The sequence below is a fragment of the Budorcas taxicolor genome, chromosome 7, assembly GCF_023091745.1.
Source record: "Budorcas taxicolor isolate Tak-1 chromosome 7, Takin1.1, whole genome shotgun sequence".
In the NCBI taxonomy this organism is placed as follows: domain Eukaryota; kingdom Metazoa; phylum Chordata; class Mammalia; order Artiodactyla; family Bovidae; genus Budorcas; species Budorcas taxicolor.
In genome coordinates this window covers 95,628,346-95,651,676 of record NC_068916.1, presented here as the reverse complement: position 1 = coordinate 95,651,676, position 23,331 = coordinate 95,628,346, and the positions used below count along the sequence as shown (strand labels likewise).

At 38.8% G+C, this 23,331-nt stretch overlaps 1 protein-coding gene across 1 annotated transcript in view; it reads right to left on the bottom strand.

The window, feature by feature from the left end:
* Window positions 1-6,726: 6,726 nt before the first annotated feature.
* Window positions 6,727-23,331, bottom strand: part of ERAP2 (endoplasmic reticulum aminopeptidase 2) — a 41,658-nt gene continuing 25,053 nt past the window's right edge. Inside the window, exons 10-18 of the mRNA XM_052643838.1 lie at window positions 22,968-23,143; window positions 19,982-20,061; window positions 18,867-19,050; window positions 14,634-14,790; window positions 13,964-14,148; window positions 10,765-10,926; window positions 10,125-10,265; window positions 7,942-8,023; window positions 6,727-7,245 (exon numbers count right to left, since the gene is read on the bottom strand). Of these exons, the coding sequence (XP_052499798.1) occupies window positions 7,102-7,245; window positions 7,942-8,023; window positions 10,125-10,265; window positions 10,765-10,926; window positions 13,964-14,148; window positions 14,634-14,790; window positions 18,867-19,050; window positions 19,982-20,061; window positions 22,968-23,143 (1,311 nt within the window). The 3' untranslated portion in view covers window positions 6,727-7,101. The remainder of the gene's footprint in view (window positions 7,246-7,941; window positions 8,024-10,124; window positions 10,266-10,764; window positions 10,927-13,963; window positions 14,149-14,633; window positions 14,791-18,866; window positions 19,051-19,981; window positions 20,062-22,967; window positions 23,144-23,331) is intronic.

Genomic DNA, 23,331 nt, shown 5'->3' with positions numbered 1-23,331 from the left:
ACATGATTAATGAATTACAATTTAATATTTCAACTTTCATTAACCGAAAGGGATGAATCTGTAATTGTGGACTTATAGAAGAAGAGGCCACTAGATAAGGAGAGATGTATTTTTGGGGAAAAAAAAAATCCATCAGTTTCCCTTTTTAGGCAGCACTTAGATTTGGCTTTGCAAGGTCAGTAATGGAGGTGTTATTTCTTTTCTAGGTCCTCAGTAAGGTGGTGGAGCCAACACCACCTCCCTTGGACTTAAAATCCAAATACTTTGGCTTCCCAGAGAAATAGTCAACTGAAAGCAGGTGAATAACATGCTTTTCCTACCTGGTAATGGCATTTCTAGAATATAGAGCATTATTTTTAAGACTGTGCTTTGATCAGAGGTATCAAAACTATTTTCTAGAACTGACTTATTTGAAAAGACCCTGATGCTGGGAAAGATTGAAGGTGGGAGGAGAAAGGAAAGATAGAGGATGAGATGGCTGGATGGCATCACTGGCTCAATAGACATGAGTCTGAGTGAACTCCGGGAGTTGGTGATGGACAGGGAGGCGTGGCGTGCTGCGATTCATGGGGTGGCAAAGAGTCGGACATGACTGAGTGACTGAACTGAACTGAACTGTGGTAAAGGGGCTCCCCAGGGGGTGCTAATGGTAAAGAATATGCCTGCCGATGCAGGAGACCTGGGTTGGATCCCTGGGTCAGGAAGATCCCCTGGAGGAGGAAATGGCATCCCACTCCATTGTTATTGCTTGGAGAATTCCATGGACAGAGGAGCCTGGTGGGCTACAGTCCATGGGGTCTCACAGGTCTGAGCGTCTGAGCACATAGCAGATTGTATGGTTCTAAAACAGAAATAATGTCCTCCCTATCTTTTAAGTCTTTTCATAGGCAACTTGCTTTGCCTACTTTAAAATGAGGTTTGTGATTATAATTGAGGACTGTTTGGATGACTAGAGGGACATGCCAGGTGGTATTAACATGGGAACTCCTTACAGAGGCATCAACCCAAAATATTGTATTGAAAACAAAAAATATAGTATAATTCAAAAGAGGAAGATATGAACTTTGAAGTGCGGGAAATAGTGTGTGTAAATACCTAAAGATGAGAATTAATGAGTCATGTACTGAGAATAGAAAACTGGTTATCCGAACTTATCTGGGAGTATGGTAGAAGTAAAGGACTTTGGGAGGAAGGAAAATAAATTAGCAAAAGATCTTGAAATTACAGTTGTGAAGTAAAGTTTGCAGAAGTGATTGAGACAGAAATGTTTTCCTATCTTGTTAAGTCTGCATTTCTCCGACTTTCTAACCATTTCTCTTTAATGAATATTGGAAAATTTTCCTGATTTAAATTCTGAACAGTCTGTTTATACTGCTAACTTAAGTTTGATACACGATTAGGCACCCCACAACATTATTTCTGAGAAATCGATATTACACAATCAATACCACAAACTAATTGCCACCCTCAGGAGCCTGTCATGTAAGCGTCGCTGCTGCTGCTGCTGCTAAATCGCTTCAGTCGTGTCCGACTCTGTGTGACCTCATAGACGGCAGCCCACCAGTTTCCCCCGTCCCTGGGATTCTCCAGGCAAGAACACTGGAGTGGGTTGCCATTTCCTTCTCCAATGCATGAAAGTGAAAAGTGAAAGTGAAGTCGCTCAGTCATGTCCGACTCCTAGCGACCCCATGGACTGCAGTCTACCAGGCTCCTCTGTCCATGGGATTTTCCAGGCAAGACTACTGGAGTGGGGTGCCATTGCCTTCTCCACATGTAAGTGTTAGGCATTTGCATATTGGGAAAAAGTTATAATGGTTTCTGGGAATATCCTAGACTAGGTACCCTGACTAAACTTCTTGCTAAAAATAACCAGAACTGTAAAATGAAATAAATTTTTTCAAATGATTTGAGTGCATTGGTCACCTGAAAAGTAGTGGAGAACAGTTGTCTATAAAAAACTAAGTGCAAGCAGGAAAGCTGGGTTAGCAGAAGGCTAAAGCCGATGTTAACATGAGGGCTAAAATTTCAGTTTTCAAGGCTTGAGAGTGGAGGGGATTGAGGTTGAAGCTAGAGCCAGCCAGGCTTATGTTAGGAAGCATAATAGAAAACAAAATTTAGGTGTAGGCTGTTTGCAAATGACTCATATGAAACTAAAGCATACAGAAAAATTCAGACAGGGTTCAAGAAGATGCGCAAAGCAAATACAAATCAAAAGAAACCAGTGGGATAGCTATGTTAGTAGCTGGAGAAATTGTCCCTTCAGTTCAGTTCAGTTGCTCAGTCGTGTCCGACTCTTTGCGACCCCATGAATCGCAGCACGCCAGGCCTCCCTGTTCATCACCAACTCCCAGAGTTCACTCAGATTCACGTCCATCGAGTCCATGATGCCATCTAGCCATCTCATCCTCGGTCGTCCCCTTCTCCTCCTGCCTCTAATCCCTCCCAGCATCAGAGTCTTTTCCAATGAGTCAACTCTTCGCATGAGGTGGCCAAAGTACTGGAGTTTCAGCTTTAGCATCATCCCTTCCAAAGAAATCCCAGGGTTGATCTTCAGAATTGACTGGTTGGATCTCCTTGCAGTCCAAGGGACTCTCAAGAGTCTTCTCCAACACCACAGTTCAAAAGCATCAATTCTTCGGCGCTCAGCCGTCTTCACAGTCCAACGCTCACATCCATACACGACCACTAGAAAAACCATAGCCTTGACTAGACGGACCTTAGTCGGCAAAATAATATCTCTGCTTTTGAACATACTATCTAGGTTGGTCATAACTTTTCTTCCAAAGAGTAAGCATCTTTTAATTTCATGGCTGCAGTCACCATCTGCAGTGATTCTGGAGCCCTCAAAAATAAAGTCTGACGCTGTTTCCACTGTTTCCCCATCTATTTCCCATGAAGTGATGGGACCAGATGCCATGATCTTCGTTTTCTGAATGTTGAGCTTTAAGCCAACTTTTTCACTCTCCTCTTTCACTTTCATCCAGAGGCTTTTTAGCTCCTCTTCACTTTCTGCCATAAGGGTGGTGTCATCTGCATATCTGAGGTTATTGATATTTCTCCTGGCAATCTTGATTCCAACTTGTGTTTCTTCCATTCCAGCGCTTCCCATGATGTACTCTGCATAGAAGTTAAATAAGCAGGGTGACAATATACAGCCTTGACGCACTCCTTTTCCTATTTGGAACCAGTCTGTTGTTCCATGTCCAGTTCTAACTGTTGCTTCCTGACCTGCATACAGATTTCTCAAGAGGCAGGTCACGTGGTCTGGTATTCCCATCTCTCTCAGAATTTTCCACAGTTTATTGTGATGCACACAGTCAAAGGCTTTGGTATAGTCAATAAAGCAGAAATAGATGTTTTTCTGGAACTCGCTTGCTTTTTCCATGATCCAGAGGATGTTGGCAATTTGATCTCTGGTTCCTCTGCCTTTTCTAAAACCAGCTTGAACATAAGGGAGTTCCCAGTTCATGTATTGCTGAAGCCTGGCTTGGATAATTTTGAGCATTACTTTACTAGCATGTGAGATGAGTGCAATTGTGCGGTAGTTTGAGCATTCTTTTGCATTGCCTTACTTTGGAATTGGAATGAAAACTGACCTTTTCCAGTCCTGTGGCCACTGCTGAGTTTTCCAAATTTGCTGGCATATTGAGTGCAGCACTTTCACTGCATCATCTTTCAGGATTTGAAACAGCTCCACTGGAATTCCATCACCTCCACTAGCTTTGTTCATAGTGATGCTTTCTAAGGCCCACTTGACTTCACATTCCAGGATGTCTGGCTCTAGATGAGTAATCACACCATCGTGATTATCTGAGTCATGAAGATCTTTTTTGTACAGTTCTTCTGTGTATTCTTGCCACCTCTTCTTAATAGCTTCTGCTTCTGTTAGGTCCATACCATTTCTGTCCTTTATCGAGCCCATCTTTGCATGAAATGTTCCCTTGGTATCTCTAATTTTCTTGAAGAGATCTCTAGTCTTTCCCATTCTGTTGTTTTCCTCTATTTCTTTGCATTGATCGCACTGTGTGTAAAATATACATATACTTCAAATCCAGCAAACCCACTTCTTTCATAATCCCTTTCACTCTTCTTTCTTTAGGACTTGGAGACATAACTGATAAGATTAAGGTTTTAGCAGGCAGACAACAGATGGTTGATTCAAAGTCTATAAATATAATTACGTGTAGAATGAAAGATAGTGACATAGTCAAATGGAAATCAGGTCACAGTGAATTCAGATAAAGGGGTATTTTGTTGCAGAATATAAATGTGACCACTATAAACAATCTTGTATTTCACAGACATTAATGTTTAAGAAGAAAACTAGGTCCTGTGACTACATAGAGGCTCTCGTAGCTTGAAATAGAATAACCCCTTTCCCTGCCAAAAACATTTTCAAAAAACAAAACAAACCTAAGAACTTCCCTCAGAAAATTAGGATCTCTCCAGGAAGTTCCTTGCCAGGCTTGCTTTTCTGAAACTTCAATTAGACCCCGGTGACACAGCTAAGAGTTAAATGCAGAAGTAGGTACGTGAAGTAGGTAAAGAAATTCATATCATGGTAGTGAGTTGGACTCTGAGAGCTGAAAGACCTATTCTGTCCGGCACAAACACTAAAAGGGAACAAGCCATTGCTCTGGGCTCCCCTGCCTGGAAGGTTTTCACTCTGAGTGGGCGCTGGAAACCACAAAATTTTCCCTGTGCCTCTGTGGGGGGCAGGAAAGCATGGTGAAGTTGGGTCTGGTCGGTCACATCATCATTATCCCTGGTATTGTATATAACCTTTTCATGACTTGTTTGTCCATTCAAGGTGAAAGTGAAAGTGAAGTTGCTCAGTCATCCAACTCTTCGTGACCCCCATGGACTGTAGCCTACCAGGCTCCTCCATCCATGAGATTTTCCAGACAAGAGTACTGGAGTGGGTTGCCATTTCCTTCTCCAGGAGATCTTCCCCACCTAGGGTTTGAAGCCGGGTCTCGCACATTGTGGGCAGACACTTTACCCTCTGAGCCACCAGGAAAGTCCTCATTCAAGGTAAGAGAAACTAAAACTAACATTAGCCAAGCCTTAGTTTGTTTTAGGGGTCTGACATCCACCATAAAGGTTTTGAAATACCACACTAATAAATGTTTTTCTTTTTTTAAAAAAAAAACAAAACTCTTTATTCGTTAAAACATCATTGGCACAGCACTTCTCATTGTTCAATCTCATCAAATAATAAAATTTCCACTTTCTGTACTCAATTCTTAAGAATCTGAGAGATTAACTAAAAAGAGAAGAATTAAAAACCTGGAAACTTATGGCAGATAAGTTATTACACAAGAGAAAGAACTTTTCTTACTAACGGCAATATTAATGGCACAATTCAACCAAAACGCATATATATTTTACTGCATAATTTACATATTGTTTTGGTGGAAAAAATAGTATTCTTTATTCTTTCAGTTTCTTTATGCAAAAAGACACTTGTACAGGGACATCACTTTGATGTTATACAAACCTGGTAGAGCCATGAACAGGCCAACTCTAGAATCCAAGATGCTTGAAAGACTCCAATAAATTATTTAAAAACAAACTTAACAAAATATGTACTGGATCACGCCCATGTCCATCCAAAATGTATCCTGGCTCTTACTGTGGCAGTAGAGAAAGGTCTACAGACCTTTATGATATGAAATAATTTAAAAGGGATTGGATAATACCCTGCCACCCTACTCCCACCCAAATAATCCCAGCCTTCTTTGATAACCAAGATAAGCCAGTAATCTGTGTATTGATTCAAATTTTTCAAGAACTTATTATACTTTATACTGAATTATACGTGGATCATGAATTTAATAAATTTACTACCTTTATTTAGAGTGACGTTTTATTTCCTACTACCTTAGTCAAACAGTTAAGTCAAACAATTTCAAAGATGGAGATTCCCTTAAAATATGAAGAAACGCCAAAACTGGTTTACAAAATATAGTGATACATTTAAATATTTACATCAAACTAAGCCAAAATGTATACAAAATATATTTAAGCCAAAATAGATCCAATAGTATGATCTGACTCAGCAATTTTCAAAAGATTTATTACAAATGCAATAGGGCATGAGTTAAAGTGGGGTGATACCATCTTTCTCTCCTGTACCACTGTGACTTCAGATTTAACTTCATTTAGAGATGACCTCAGAAGTCTGTTTTCGAGTTTCTTCATGAACGTGAGGCTCAAGCCAGAAGGACCTCCTCGCTTCCCTGATAAACCCTGATGTCTAGTTTGTAATAAGCTGAGATTTGGTGATAAGTCTGTTTTCCTGATTCACATGCTTCATAATTTGATTGAGATTTTACATGAATGATAAAAAATAAATAAGCTGTTCAGGCTGAGCTGAGAGAGCAGAAGGGTGAGGAGATGGAAAGATGTGAAAGAAAGATTTTTTTTTGCAGACTGGTTATGTTTCCTTGGAAGTAACCTGGTTGGGAAAACTCCAGGATACTATGCAAGACTTAAAAAGCATCAAAGAAGCAAAATAGTAGTTGCCTCAAGTGGGGCAGTGTAGACAGTCTGTGTTGTGGCAGCTATTTCTGTCTATATCTCCACATATCTCCATTATTCAGGAGGTTTAATTTAAAATATGCTACTGGGGCTCCACCCCAGCATCATATGTCTGTCAGCTAGAAGTGATAGCTGAGCACAGGCAGCTGTGTAGGCTGACTTCTTGAGGCTTCTTACAGGTTGCTGCTGCTGCTGCTAAGTGACTTCACTGCTGCTAAGTCGTGTCTGACTCTGTGTGACCCCATAGACGTCAGCCCATCAGGCTCCCCCATCCCTGGGATTCTCCAGGCAAGAAGACTGGAGTGGGTTGCCATTTCCTTCTCCAATGCATGAAAGTGAAAAGTGAAAGTGAAGTCGCTCAGTCGTGTCTGACTCTTTGCAAGCCCATGGACCGCAGCCTACCCAGGCTCCTCCGTCCATGGGATTTTCCAGGCAAGAGTACTGGAGTGGGGTGCCATTGCCTTCTCCGTCTTACAGGTTAAACTATCTGAAACATTGACTTGAGCTCTGCCCACTTCCCACAGACACAGCATCTGATGTGCTGTTTCTATTGACCATTTAAGTAGTAATCAGTAGCCATTTCCTCAGGGTGGGAAGGTTCTTCTCCAGCCACTTAATATTTTTGGATATGGTTTCCAGAATAATTTGAAATATATCTAGATGTGATCCTTGGGCCTTAAGAGATTCAAAGAACAGTTCCACCTGAAAGTAAAGCCAGGAAAGAATTACTGATATGGTTCATAAAACACTTTCTCTTTCAAAGGGCTTCAAAACAGCTTGCAGACTATACAAACACAGGTGCAAGCGTTTTTCTGCCAACCTCTAAAAAAGTTATTTTCTTCATCTCTTTTTGGGGCATAATTATTTCACTTTATCTTCAAACAATAGGTAAAGCAAGACAGGAATGACAAATCTTACAAGTAAGCACTCTGTAGGTAAAAAAAGGTAAGAGATTGAGTCAAGTTCATAGCGTAAGCAGTGATCTGGGATTAAAGTTCTGAATTTGCTTTACAATTAAATAAATTCAAGATTTATTGTGGAAAGACAATGTAAAACACAAGAATGCTTTTTAAAAAGAGGTTAGTAGAACTACCATAAAGGGGAATATTGTTAAAAAAGACCTTCAAGCATTCTTTCAAACGTCAATATAATCACTCAAGCGATGATACAATGCAAACTAAAGAATACAAAAGGACTCATCCCTCAAGTGTAATTTTCATTTTGAATGCTATGAACATTAGTTCTGTCTCTTCCATTTACTTTCTAGGTGACATTGGACAAACAGCTTATTTTCTTTTAATAAAATAACAACTTAAAACCAGATTGCATCTAAATTTACTTTCAATTCTATAACTTGAACTTTTAATTTTAAATTGTTGGCAATAGAGAGTCACAAACCTCCTGCAACTCATCCTTGGAAGAAAAATGAGATGTTGTACCAGAGACAATCATTCTTATGGGGAATGAGCCCAAATCAAATCTGAAAATAAAAGGAATTTCATAGATGTAAGTAATAGGAACAATGACCTTATGTTTATAACATGCTATATATATTTAAACTATGTAACATTAGTAACTGTATGATAAACTTGTACATTACAATGGATACTATCAATTACCACAAGATTAGCTCATATGCATCTGGGAAAATCTGAAAGCTATGAAGTTTGTCAAATTTGACCATAAGATTAAAATTTAGATAAAGCTTTTATAGGAAATATGATGCATGTTTATGTTTAAATTTAAGCTCATATTTAAAGCAGCACCCTACAATATTTGATTATGCATGCATTCCATCAACAAAATTTTTTGACCAAGAATTTCCCAATATGCACATTTTTATTTATGAATTATATGTATATACTAACTTAATGGTAAAAAGGAAAACATAAGAATAAGATAAGAAATGATACATGTGGTAATATTTTCTTCTTGCACTGTAAGGCATTGTCTTGCAAACTTCCCCAACTCATTTTGGACATCACTGTGTTTAAACATCGTATTTATTGGGGCATTGTTGGTGGAACTCTTGTTCAAAGCCACAGATGCCATCCTTTACCCCCGTCTTACGTAGAGAATCTGGCCACAGGTCTAAGGGGTTCGTGCTATAAAGCAGAGCACAGATACATCTCAGACATGCTGCCAAGTCTGGGCTCTGTACACGGTCAAAGAGGAGAATAATTTCCAGTTACAAAATAAATCTATAGCTCTGCAGAGAAATCTGATCATCCAGGAGGGAACGGAGAGTCACGCAAACCACAAAACCAATGGTTCCAGTAGGGTGTTTAAGGAAAGTGTTTTTTGTTTTGTTTTAAAAAAACAGTTTCTAACTAATTTGGTTTCATGTGGATGTCAACCCCTTTAAGGTCTGGAAGGGGTAGAAACGTGCTTTTTGCTCACAAAAAGCTATCGGTGAGAACCCTGAGTCCTTTATGACTAAGAAATGAGAGGGATGAGAAACTGAGGATGACTGACATCGGACACGCTAAATGACACAGAAATAAGCAAATTGCACAGCTCTTTCATTTAGGGTGTTTTCCATAGAGTTAATAAGTGATATTTTGGATTGGGATGAGGAATGGTTGAGCACCTTCGCAGGCGGTCCGTTGTGAGAGAAAGCCATGTCATTCTGTATGTTCCGAGGAAATCTAATCTTTATTGCTTTTGTTCTGGAACTATCTTAGGGCCAGGAGCATATTGCAGTGAGCTATAGTTCTCCCAAAAGTTGAAACCCCAGAGAAGACTCATAACCTATCTACTTTTGGAGGGGAGCTCCCCAGGCACTTCTGATTAATTTCTTCTATTGCCTCCAAGCTCTCCACTGTGTTACCTCTCCAAGGGAACTGGAGGTAGGAATTAGTTCTCTTCAAAATTTCTGAAGTTTTTTTTTCCCCCCAGAACAAAACTGTATTAACAAAGTAAACGAAATATTTTGCTGTACTATATATGGCTTCATTGCATTCTTCTGGGCTAGGGAGAGAGCCAGAAGGGAAAAGGGCATGGGGTTGATGACTGGATTTAACTCAGCTCTTACTTGTTCCCAGCAATTCGTCATGGCCTGAGATGAGTAACAGAAATCTGTTTCCCATCCCCTTTTTTTCATTCTTCTCCCTTATATCTGGACAGCAGGCTAGTGAGTTTTAAAATCGACACACTTCATCAAACCATTTGAGTAAAATTAGTGTCATTCATTTGCTTTAGGGAACATCTGATTACACTTGGTTTTAGGCAACTGAAATATCTGGGTGGAAGAATACACATTGTGAAAGTCACTCAGTTGTGCTCGACTCTTTGTGACCACGTGGACTATACAGTCCATGGAATTCTCCAGGCCAGAACACTGGAGTGGGTAGCCTTTCCCTTCTCCAGGGGATCTTCCCAACCCAGGCATCGAACCCAGGTCTGCCGCATCACAGGCAGATTCTTTACCAGCTGAGCCACCAGGTAAGCCCAAGAATACTGGAGTGGGTAGTCTATCCCTTCTCCAGAGGATCTTCCTGACCCAGAAATTGAACCTGGGTCTCTGCATTGCAGGCGGATTCTTGACCAACTGAGCTATTAGGATGTAAACAAATACCAACTTTTTAAGGAGATGGGTCCAATTTTCTTTTACAAAGTTCCAGGCTAGTTGCTGCCCCTCTGGATTTCTGGCAATCGCAAAAAGAAGAGCTGCCAAGTCCTGTGTCTTGATAACCTTTCCTTCCATTCCTAGTTCAATTAACCTGAAGAAGCAAAGATCACTTAATTTTTCACGGCATGATCTATAATGGAAATTAATTCAGGCGATCAGTATATCAAAAGCATCAGAGAGAAAGAGGCACAGCGAAAGTGTAATGCACCGAAAACAGTAATAAACTCTCTACTGGCTACCATTTTTAATATTCCAGTTAAACGTTTGCTTTTCTCTAGAAGTAATTTTATCCACTTATTATTTCAGTAAACTTCAACTAGCATCTTATACACAAAAATGTATTTTTTAATAATAATAATTTTTCTCCAAGGTTCTGACAGTAAAACATAGCTATTTGCTTAGTATCAATCACATGATTAAGGAACATCTGTTTTCACTATGTGTATTTTGTCAATACATGGTTTTTGGAAAAAATTCAAGATGGTTCAAATCCTGATTTCGTTATTACATGCCTTTGAAATGAATGGCTGAATTTTAGTAACTTTCCTGAATATGTGTAAGTTTACTTTTAACAACTTAAATTCACTTACTTCATTAACTTTTCCTGATGTTTGCTGGTTGACAATGCATACAGGATTTTGTTTTTTTCAGCACCTGACAATGACAGTTCATATTGCTCTAAAAGGTAATTCCATCCTGCTGTTGTCTGAGCCCCCACGGAATACACGACCTTTAAAACATCTGTTGGGATACTGTAATATTAAGCACAAAAGTGAAAAAAAGTTCTATGAAAGAAAAAATTAGTTTTTCTTATGACGATTTTAAATTCTAAAACAGAATCACCCTTGAGTTATTTCCTTAGTTATTTAATTTAGCACAGTTGTTTAGAGTTCAGTCATTTATACTATAATTCTTTAAAATGATAAGATGCAATATTATTATTTTCTGTCCCCCTAAAAGAAGACACCATGGTTTTCAAGTTTTATTGTCCTAAAGGACACTAACTAGTCTTTACTTTAATTTAGTTATGATTTTTAATTCCAAATATAATTGATCAGTAATAGCCAATATCAATATTGATGGCTTGGAAAACCCACAGTACAGAGAAGCAGGGATGGGACAGGAAATTTGCATTTATCATACAGGGTCCATAACATTGTACTCGTCTCTATACAACTTACTTAACTGCCAAAGCTACCCAGTGAGATGTAAAAGTTACCCTAGTTTTTTAAAAGTGGAAATGAAGTCCAGAAAGTTTAAGTAACTTGCACTGAGGTGACATATTAGCCTTTTTCGAGATGGGATTTAGACCTATGATTCTAAAACTGTACTATTTCCACTGTACTATATGTACATAAATATCCCAAGAGCCTTTGAATCATAAAACTAAAAGTAACCAAATTATAATCCACATTATTTTTTATTTTAGTGTATTTTACTAAAGGAAATCAGTCCTGGGTGTTCATTGGAAGGACTGATGTTGAAGCTGAAACTCCAGTATTTTGGCCACCTGATGCAAAGAGCTGACTCATTTGAAAAGACCCTGATGCTGGGAAAGATTGAAGGCAGAAGGAGATGGGGATGACAGAGGATGAGATGGTTGGATGGCATCACCGACTCAACGGACATGAGTTTGGGTAAACTCCAGGAGTTGGTGATGGACAGGGAGGCCTGGCATGCTGTGGTTCATGGGGTCTCAAAGAGTTGGACATGACTGAGCAATTGAACTGAACTGTACAAATTTATAAAAATTGGCAACAAATGAATCATGAATCCCTTGAAGGTAGGACACCTAGCTATTTCTTTCACTAGCTTATTCTTAGCACTAACTGCGGTGCCTGGCACAGAAGCAGCAGGCAAAGCATTATATTCTGAATTCATGAATAAAGGAAGTATCTATAAAGGATTAATACTCATGGTCTTAAACTTTAAAAAAATAAACCTACAGTATTTGATTAGGTACTCTTGATTACAATCTTAAATGAGATTTTCCTAGAATTTGTTCATAGTATAGCCTCCTATACTATAGGATGTTGAACCATTGTATCTACTGGACTTGAGTTACTTCAGGTAAGATCATTCCTCTTGTAAGTACCATAAAGACAGAATATATTCTGATGTGCTATAGGGCAGCAAACTGTTTATATTTTAGCCTCATTCACACAGTTTATTCAAACATGAACAAAAAGAAGAGAAAAATACAGCTAAAAGATTTTTTTCCTGAAACTGATTTTAGGCCTAAATCCTAAAGAGTAAAAAAGTCCAAAAAGAAGAAAACAAATTGCTTTTTTAAAAAATAAGAAGTCAAGAAAAGATTTCAAAAAGCTCATGGAGATTTAGTTATATGGAGACAAATTGTGATAGCATTTCATAACAATTTGGCAGAGGAAAAATTGACTCTATTGCTTTCAGTTCAGTTCAGTTCAGTTCAGTTGCTCAGTCATGTCTGACTCTTTTGGACCCCATGAATCACAGCACGCCAGACCTCCCTGTCCATCACCAACACCCAGAGTTCACTCAGACTCATGTCCATCGAGTCGGTGATGCCATCCAGCCATCTCATCCTCTGTTGTCCCCTTCTCCTCCTGCCCCCAATCCTTCCCAGCATCAGAGTCTTTTTCAATGAGTCAACTCTTCACATGAGGTGGCCAAAGTATTGGAATTTCAGCTTCAGCATCAGTCCTTCCAGTGAACACCCAGGACTGATCTCCTTTAGAATGGACTGGTTGGATCTCCTTGCAGCCCAAGGGATTCTCAAGTGTCTTCTCCAACACCACAGTTCAAAAGCATCAATTCTTCGGCACTCAGCTTTCTTCACAGTCCAACTCTCACATCCATACATGACCACTGGAAAAACCATAGCCTTGACTATACGGACCTTTGTTGGCAAAGTAATATCTCTGCTTTTCAATATGCTATCTAGGTTGGTCATAACTTTCCTTCTAAGGAATAAGCATCTTTTAATTTCATGGCTGCAATCACCATCTGCAGTGATACCTGGTATTAAGCTGTGAATTTTTTTTCTATTCTAAGAAATGAATTTTCCTTAATTCACATACAGATTTGATTTCTCAAAACATCCAGCTTGAAAGTCAGAGTTTTAATAGCAACGATATAAAATCATGTGTTGCACAGAAATTAAGGCTTACATTGAAAAGACTGTGGAGTCTTTTAGTACTATGGGTTGCAGCTGCTAGACTGAACTACAACAGAATCGATCTGATCCCTGGGCATCTACCTGATTACAGCAACCAATGGAATCAATTTTGCCACCATACACACGCTTTAGATGGCCCAAATCATCAGTTTCCTATCAAAGCTGAAGCTTGAGACTAAGATGTGGTAAGTGGTGTATGTGGTATGGTATTGCTTAATGAGGAAGTAAATACACTGAACAAAGCTCCCTCCCCACCACCTCGTTTTTTTGTTTCATCAATTGATCATTGGCGTTTCGATTGCATGTGCATTTCACATTGCTTTTTATCTTTAAAAGGCATTATTACTCTTGGCAATAGGGCAGCACTCTAGTCTACCCCACTTTCACCCCCTGGCTGTCTTTCTGAAACCATGCTAATGCTTATTAGCTTTTCCCTGCAGGGAACTAAACCTCACTTCCCACAAAAATCTATTGAGCATTTACTATGTGAGAGTATGAACCAAGGGTATGTAATTCCCAGCATGTTTTTCTTTTTTCCTATCCTCACTAAAAGGTTTTAGATTTAATGTCTCGCATGATCAAAGACTTCTACATCAAAGTGAGAGGAACAAAGAACAGAAGTCCAGATTTACTTTAATTTTCCACTGGATTCCATCCACTGAGAGAAGAGTTCAGTTGCCTTCTGGATGCAAGGAGCATGGTTCAGGTAACAGGCCAGCTTCAAGACACTGGAGCGAAGCATTCTGTCCCAGACGGAGCCCTCATCAACCCAGCTTTGCGTGTCAATCACTGGCTTAAAATACTGGAGAAGGTAATGCTGCAGAAAGCATAGGACGGTTTACAGAGAGGCTAAATTTAGTTCTTAACACAGCTCTCACTCACCCATCTAATGGGTTCAACTCTAAACAGTATGCATGAACGTTTCCTGAAGCATAGAACTACTAACTCCTATATTTTGCTTCTCTTTTTCTGGTGTGTGGTCTCCGCCCACCGCAGTTCGTGTCTCCATTAGAAGTACAATTTAATTTCTTATCTGAGAAGGGACTATCAATTGATGTAAGATAAAATACCCTTAGGAGGGATGCTTTGCTTATGACCCTGGTACCCAGCTCTTAGGCTGATGGTGACAAAGACCAGCGGATATCCAACCATTAGATACTTAAGTGGTGACTGTGCTCCCAGGCAATTTCCTTAGATTCGCCAAGCTTTAACCCCTAGAGTTCACACAAAATAGAACAAGTCTCACTGATCATCCAGCTGCTGTGTCTCTTGCTTAATGAACCTTCTGAAAGGAACACAAACCTTGAGATTTTCAGTGACATCTGAAATGTTCCTTCTTTCCACCATGCGGTAAAGCAATTCTAGGTATTCCAGACCTTTGAGAAGCGCAGGAATGCTCGTTTCACGTTGGAGGTAGCGAGTCAGGTCAAGGGCTTTGTCTAGGGTCAGCCTTCCTGCACTGAGGTATAAAACAAACGTTGGAGGTTTGTGCATATCTGACAGTTCTCAATATTTCAAAAGTAGTAAGACAAATATGATACAGAGAGCAATAACAGAAGCACCTCATTATATTCAAACCATTTGGTTTAAATCCTAGCTCTCCCACTGATGTGGGCAAATTAACCTCTGAGCTTCACCTGCCTCCTGTATATAATGGGAATAATATTAGTATCTACTTTAAATCTCTGTTGTGAGGATTAAATGAGTTAATATAGGTAAAGTGCTTAGAATAATTGCCTAAACATAAATAAGAGTTTTCTAAATGAAATAAACAGCTAATATTAATATCTTGTGCCAAATAATATCAAACTTTTCATGTATTAGTCATTCTCTAATTGCTTAATTTGTGGTTTTGAATTGTTCCTCCGTGTGTATTCGGAAATTTTGAGGACAGGTGCCATATCTTTTTTTTTTTTTTTTCATGTCCCTTCCTAGAACCTAACAGAGAAGCCACAGTTATTCTGAATAGGACAAAACAAGGATTTTCTTTGTTTTTAACGAATCTATTTAGATTCTAAAGTGATGTCTTCTTTATATTTCCCTTTAATGCAAACAAACAACAAAACTATTATTCTGAGTGCTAAAACTTCAGTGTCTCTTTTATAAAGGAAGTAAGTTATTATATTGTCACCTTCATAAAGTGGTTGCTCACTTATGTTTCTGAGAAGCCCTGTGTCCCTGCAGCATCTATAACCCATTCTTGCCAGCATCCAACTCCCAAATTCAGCATAATAGTTTGATATGGAAACAGATTCCGGAACAAAGATACCTGTGTTGAATTTTTCATTAATATAATGCCCTATCTCCTTAGAGATTTTTAAAATTTTAAATGCTCATCTGAAACAAGGGAACTGAAACTAGAAAGAAGTGGCATCAAAAAGAACCAACTTGTGTTGTGACTATACTCTTCTCAGTCACAATGGCATAGTGCTTTACAACAGACCCACAGGAAATTTTCTAAAAATTTCATTTGAAGACAGAGGGCTGGACCATATGCACTATGATTTTATAGTCTGCTATATTTTTAAAAATACAAACCCACAAAATGTCACTATTCCTTCCGCACGTGTAAGTGTCACAACATGTGGTGCACTAGCTAAGTATAAATATAGTCACAACCTTTACAATTTTAAATGTTAACTCTAGTACACAATCCATTCATTACATTGCTCACACTGGGGAAATCAATATGAAACTGGTAGAGAAATTAAGGAGGAATTGGCTGCTTATGTTTAGACTTGCTTGGAAAGACAAGCTCTTTCCTTCTATTTACCATCAACAGAATAATATATAGAATAAATCAGGTCACAAGGTCACCAACAGAAAAAATATTAAGGATCAGGTGGAGTATTATGCATTGGAAACATTTCCTATTCTGAGAATTACTGCAAAGTACTCACTTTATTCAGTGTGACATATTTTTTCTTTACTGGTATTCTAAAGATAAGCAACAGGACAAAACTAGGTATTATATTCTAGGGTCAAAATTCTGAAAAGAATGTTTAACACATGTTTATATTAATCTTTTTTTCTTTTTGGCTCAGCCTAATTTATATTTTACTAAGACAAGTGCCATTATTTACTCATACTTACTTACTTAAAACACTTTAATCTTAACACTCATCAAAGAGGGAATCATTTTCACAGTTATTATTTAATAAAAATCCAGCCCCTCACCACCTGCCTTCTGCTTCAATTAATGCACAAAATGTTATCTGAATGTCTGTTTACCTTAAAGACTAAACCTATATATAAGCATACATTTTAGCCCAACAAAAAAATCTATATCTACTTATTTGTATAAGGTTTCAGCTAAATGGTACCTTTGTGAAATAAACTATATCCCTGAGGAAACAATCTGGGACTTCTTTCTAGGGTATTGGAATAAAAAAATAAATAGTTTACCTGTAAGGAAATTATGGTTGTCATCTTAATTCCACTCAACTCAGAAGAGATTCAAGTATTAAATATTTAATAACAAGTACAAAAACTCAGTTAAAATGAATATGCATTCCTGGGTCAAATTTTGTCTCTAAACTCAATGCAATCACAGATTATATCCTGAAACTCTTAAGTAGATATTTCACAAAGCAGGGAAGGAAAAAATACATATCACCAAAGCAGAGGAATAAGAAAAAAAAAATTTAGACCTATTATGAGACTTTAAAATTGTTTTCTTATACAATTACTTTTCTTATAAAAGTAGCATAAACAAATTACAAGACAACTAGAAATTAAAGAAGGGGAAAAACACATAATTTCATTACCCCTACATATTCAGTAATAGCACTTTGGAATATTTGTTTCTGCTTTTGTTTTTTTCACCATTAGCTCATTTTTTTTCATGTAGTTGCTAACCTAAGCTTACATTCTGCTTTTTATTTTCACTTTCACATTATTTGAAATGCATTTTTCTATGTTGTGACCTCATCTTCCTATTCAATACGTGATCTTTTAAACAATTTATATTAGATAAGACTACTAATGCTAACAGCTACCATTTATTGAGCATTTATTACTGTGCTTAGGGCTGTATCTACATTACCTTATGCAACCCTCAAAACAACCTTGTATGATAGACACTATTATTACTGGAGTTTTAAAGACTAAAAAAGTTTTGAAGACTAGAAAATTTAGGTTTAAAAAGGTTAAAAAGCTTGTCAAAAGTCAAACAATAAGTGATAAGGTAGTACATATCGATAGTTGACCTGTTTTAAGCCAAAATTTGTACTCAGAACTTCATTAACCTATCTAGTTGGTAAAGAAATGATGATTGCTTTTCCACTGATACATTAATAACTGCAGGGTTCCTGCTGCTAAATTGAGAGTACCCATAAATTTATAGGCTAGAAACAGCAGAAAAGACTTTCAGCTACTGGAAAGATTGGCTTTCATATTCTGAGTTGTCAACATTCTTCATTCTGCTTAGTTTTAAATTTTTAATCTGTTTTCTTTGCAGTCTTTTCAGAGTTTCTCCTTTGAGCAGACAAACCTCCCTTAACTAACCATAGTCCACTCCTCAGCTGGTCTTGCATGCATCCAGTCAGAAGCAGAATGGCTCATGGTAGTCCTGAGACCTCTGGGGCTGGGGGTTAAGCTCCCAATCCTCTCCGTTTTCTAACTGGGGAATTCTGTTGTACAGAGAAGCTCTGCTTGAGAGATGTTTTGCTGGTACTTTTACTGAATTTGACCTAAATAAGCATGTGAAATAAAATAATATGTCACACTGAATAAAATCAGTGCATTACTGTAGTTCTCAGAATAGGAAAAGTTTACAGAGCCTGATATGTCACAGGAGCCCCAACTTTTTTCCACCGGTGACCTGGTGACTTGATTTATTCTACCTTTTATTCCATTGATGACAAGTAGGAAAAAAGAAAACACTGTATCTTTCCAGGAAAGTCTAAAGAGGAATAAACAGAAGTAGCCAATTCTTCCTTAATTTTTCTACCGATTTCATATTGATCTCCCTGATGTGAGCAAAGTAAGGAATGGCTTGTGCACCAGATTTTAAAATTACGAAGATTATAACCTTTTGTCTAATAGATTATGTCAATATTTAGCGAAACAGCAAGCTTCTGGCATAAACAATTCAAAACTTGAGGTCACAAGCGTAAATGCCTGGAGGCTACCATAAGGGAGTGAAGCACACCCCCATGTGTGTCATTTAGGACTTGGGCACCGAGGGGATGCAGACCTGGCTTACAGGAGGATCTGCCCACAGTGCCCTCCTCTGTGGCTGCCCTGTGGGAACGAAGACCGCAGTTGCCAAATCTTCTCATTATTTAAGGGATTCCAGAAGTCAGGGTTTTTACATACATTTCTCCACATTTTGAAATGTTGAATTAAATGTTTAAACATTAGGTGAGTAAAAATATTCTATCAGTGGGTAGGCTTTGACCTCATGGCCAGGATTTGACCTCCATTAGAACCCATATCATATGAATGATTAATACTGAACATTTGATTTGAAATCTAACATATCTGGTTAGGGAGCAGTGATCTCCTGTGAAATCAGTTGAAGTTTTGCATTACCTTACTAGCTGAAATGCATCGTGAATGAGACCTAGTCTGTCCTTCGGCCTGAGAAGCGTGTGGTTCTGATTCAACAACGTAATGAGCTCATCCCATCCTTGTCCCTCATAATGAACGATGTAGTAGCCATTGGAGTCCACGTTGAATTTCACCCAATCGGTCTTCTCAGATAAATCCAGAGTATCTAGGAGGAGAAAATTGGTATGGGTATTTCCTCATCAAAGAACACATCATGAATATCTCCAGAAGTATTCTTCTTCATATCATTAGTAATAAATCAATGGAGAAAAAGTTCTGGAAGACTCATGATGATATTTATTTTCATAGTCTGCTGGATGGCTTATTTTGGGAATGATGATTTTATTAAATTAATAAATAAACTAATTCCTAGGAAACGGGCTGATGAATGTGTTCTCAAAAGCAGCCTATGCCGGTCTAAAAGGCATCACTGGTAGCCTCGTCTCAGGGTTTAGTTGCTGCATGTTGAAATATGTATATGCAAATAGGTGATCCATTTGTCCAGTTCTTATCTGGGGCAAAATAAGGACGGCAGGTTGACCATGAGATTATGAGAGAAACATTTTAAAATTTCAGTGATGTGTTTAAAGGAGAAATTAAAATTATATTATTTTTAATATTTCAGACATTGTAGTAGGCGGTAAAATAACATTACTATATACTCTCAAAAACTCTGAGGCTCAGTCCTCATTCAAAATAAATGAGAAAATTGAAGCTCAGGAGTTAAAAAATTGTCTTAAGGCCATACATCCAATAGGTGACAGAATCAGGATTTGAATCCAGGGCCAATCAGTTCTAAAGTGAATACCTTTTCCCACTGAATTAGTAGGCATTAAAAGACATAAGATCAGACACCATCAATTCTTGAAACCCATCTCTAAGTGCTAAAAACCCAAGAGAACTTTCTCCTGAGTTAAATACCCAGACTTTTTAGCTAAAGGGTTCTTTTAGTAACACATAGGTATAGATAAATGAGAATTTCCTCAAACATATACCTTTCATTGTCAGATTGACCTACAGTAACTGTCCTCCCTGTAGCTCAGAACACATTTAATTTCAGAATTAAAAGGTTTTTTTGGCTAATTAGTTCATTTTACCTGTCTTCAGTTTCAGAATGTGTCTGTGAATCGCATGAGAGGAACTCGTGGAGTAGGTCACTGGGATATGCCAAAGGTACCTATGTTAGAAAGTAAAGACTGTTACAGACCAAATCAATAGCCGTTTCAATGTCCACATTGTCAGATTCAGAGAGGCTATAAAAGACACCTAATCGCCCATCCTTCACACCATCACTGGCCTTATAAATTTTATAGGATAAGACTAACGGTTCCTTGGGTGTGCAAAAATTCTTTAATGATTATGAAGGAGCAGTAATATATACCTAGTTGAACTCTGTCACAATTACCTGGGACATTTACAGTCCAAATTTTATACCACCACAATTCCTGCTGATTGTTTTCTTCTAAGTAAAAGAAAAAAAAAATCTTCATTTCACATTTCCAAAAATTCTCACTGTCTGATAGTAATTCAAATAACTAAATCAAAGCTGTAGAAAAAAACCCCAAAAGGTGAAGATCTTCCTTTAGCATGATTCTCCCACTTATCCTTTAGTTCAGTGAAGCTATCCGCATTCAACCCCCGCCTGCTAAGTGGTCAGCAAGCAGCAATAAGTCAGGAGCTGCTCATTGGCCAAGTCCAGAGAGCAGAGAAGCAGAACGGATTGAAGGAAAAGGCCTCAGTTACTTTGTAAGGGCCTTCCTATGGTAAATAACTATTAGCTATTTTTTTCCTGACTAATTTCTACCTGCCTCTAGAGCTCATTTCCTCTAACATAGTAAGCCATATTAGCTATAGGAATCCTATAAAATCAGATGCTTGAAAATACCAATAGGTATAAAACAGAAAGAATAGTAGCTGAGGATATGCCCATTAGTCCTTAGAAAAACCTAAAATAGTAACAGAGACAACAGACACAGACTCAATTTAATAAAAGGTCAGAAGAAATAATCTACCTACCAACCCAGAGTACCGATAATCAACAAAGCAGTTAAAATATTTGCACAAAAAGGTAAAAACAGACACACAGATATCACTAAGATGTAATGGATCAAGATTCATGGATAGATTTTGGCTCTAGAAGGACAGAGATTTTTCCAGATAAACCCACCTGGGAGTAAAGAGAGAAAGAGTAGCAGTTCATAAGTTTGGATAAGCATGGATCAGAGGGCAATAGTTTTATAAGAGAAATCCAAATCCTGCTTCAGATAGATGCTTGTTATTCTGAGCCATTCACACTATTGAACTCTCTTGTGACATTTTGATAAGTTGCAGCATTGTGAGTCCTGCTTTCCCAATAATAAATCAAACATTAAATTTTCCAGCCTGTGTTGCCAAGCTTCAAATTGTTTAAGCTCTCTGAGGTTTGGACTTCAAAAGGGCAGACAGAGAAATGGATGGATGTGTACATAGATAAATGGCATAAGGGCTGCTGTTGGATGGAAATAGACATCTGATGAGATCAAAATGGAAAATGTTATACTCTATGTGTTAAAGGCCTTGAGTTTGCTTCTGATTCTCAGAAAAAATTCTAAAACCGTTTTTAGACAGCTAGATTTTAGAAAAGGTAATAATCATAAGAGCCAGCACTGATTCACATGGATTATTTCTTTTCAAATTAATCTCATTCATCTTATTAAATGAGATCAGAGGGAGGTGGACAGTGTTGTATTTCTTGATTTTAGTAAAACCTTTAACAAGTTTTCTTAGGACAGGCTTGTGAGCAAGATAACAGAGTGGGTAATTGGATTTGCTTTTATTGTTACCAAGAACATCATGTTTTAAGACATTATATTTACAGTCTCTTACTGAAAAATAAAAGAGAGCTGAAGGTCTTATCTAATTTAACACGTGTGTGTGCATGCATGTGTGTGTGCATGTGTGTGTGTGCGCGTGTGCATGCGTGTGTATGTGTGTGTGTGTGTGTGCTCAGCCATGTCTGACTTTTTGCGACCCCATGGACTATAGCTTGCCAGGCTCTTCTGTGTGATCCCATGGACTGTAACTCACCAGCTCTTCTGTTCATGAAATTTTCCAGGTAAGAATACCAGAGTGAGTTGCCATTTCCTACTCCAGGGGATCTTCCCAATCTAGGGATCAAAACTGCATCTCTTGCACTGGCAGGCAGATTCTTTACCACTGCACCACCTGGGAAGCCCATGACTTAACACATAGGGAATGCCTTTTCTGATAAGATGTATAGCTGTTATACATCTTATCTTCCTAGGTATGGGTCAGTCTCATAACTTGAAGTGAAGTCACTCAGTCGTGTCCAACTCTTTGCGACGCCATGGACTGTAGCCTACAGGCTCCTCCGTCCATGGGATTTTCCAGAAAGAGTACTGGAGTGGGTTACCATTTCCTTCTCCAGGAGATCTTCCCAACCCAGGGATTGAACCTGGATCTCCCACATTGCAGGCAGATGCTTTACTGTCTGAGGCGGCAGGGAAGTCTAATCTACCATCTCATAACTTATTAGTGCCCAGTACTCTTGCCTGGAAAATTCCAGGGACAGAGAAGCCTGGAGGGCTACAGTCCATGGGATTGTGAAGAGTTGGACACAACTGAGCAATTGAGCACACACAGCATAAAGAAGGCTAGGATACAGTCAGGGAATATTATATTAGAAATATAACTAACAGCCTTCTGCATCAGAACTGAGGTCCTAAGGGTGGCCACAGTATTACCAAGAATATGCTGCTCACCAACACAGTCTGGGTCACCTGAAGCTCTTAAAAGCTGCTATTGAGGCTGGTTTAGCCTATTAAGTCCTATGTAGAAACAGCATTGGAGAAGGAAATGGCAGCCCGCTCTAGTGTTCTTGCCTGGAGAATCCCAGGGATGGGGGAGCCTGGTGGGCTGCCGTCTATGGGGTCGCACAGAGTCAGACATGACTGAAGCAACTTAGCAGCAGCAGCAGCAGAAATAGCATCCCATAAAATTGCCAGAGAAGCTGAAAGAAAGCTAATGCAACTGTCAGTAAACTGAGATGAAGTAATCTAGACCGACAGGAAAAAAAGCAACCACCTTTCCTGCAGAGTCCCCCATTCGGGGTCCTCTTTGGAAACCCCGGACAAGAAGCGCTCTTGCTGCAGTTTGAGGGAATGCCCTTCTCGTTTAACCACCACGAGGGGGATGCCTTTCTGCAGAGTCCATGTAGCCATCATCTCCTTGAGCTCTACATTTTTCCGCAGAAACGCGAGCTGAAACGACAAGTGACTTTGGTAACCGGAGACACAGGAGAGAAACCAGAGAGAGATCAGATACTTAGACCTCCTCGGATGCTAGGGACATGGCTTGGGCAGGAAGAGTGAACTCCGACTGCAGTCTCCCAGCGGGGCCATGTAGAACCTGGGCTGGACCTGCCCCTTCCCTCCCCATCCACGGGTTC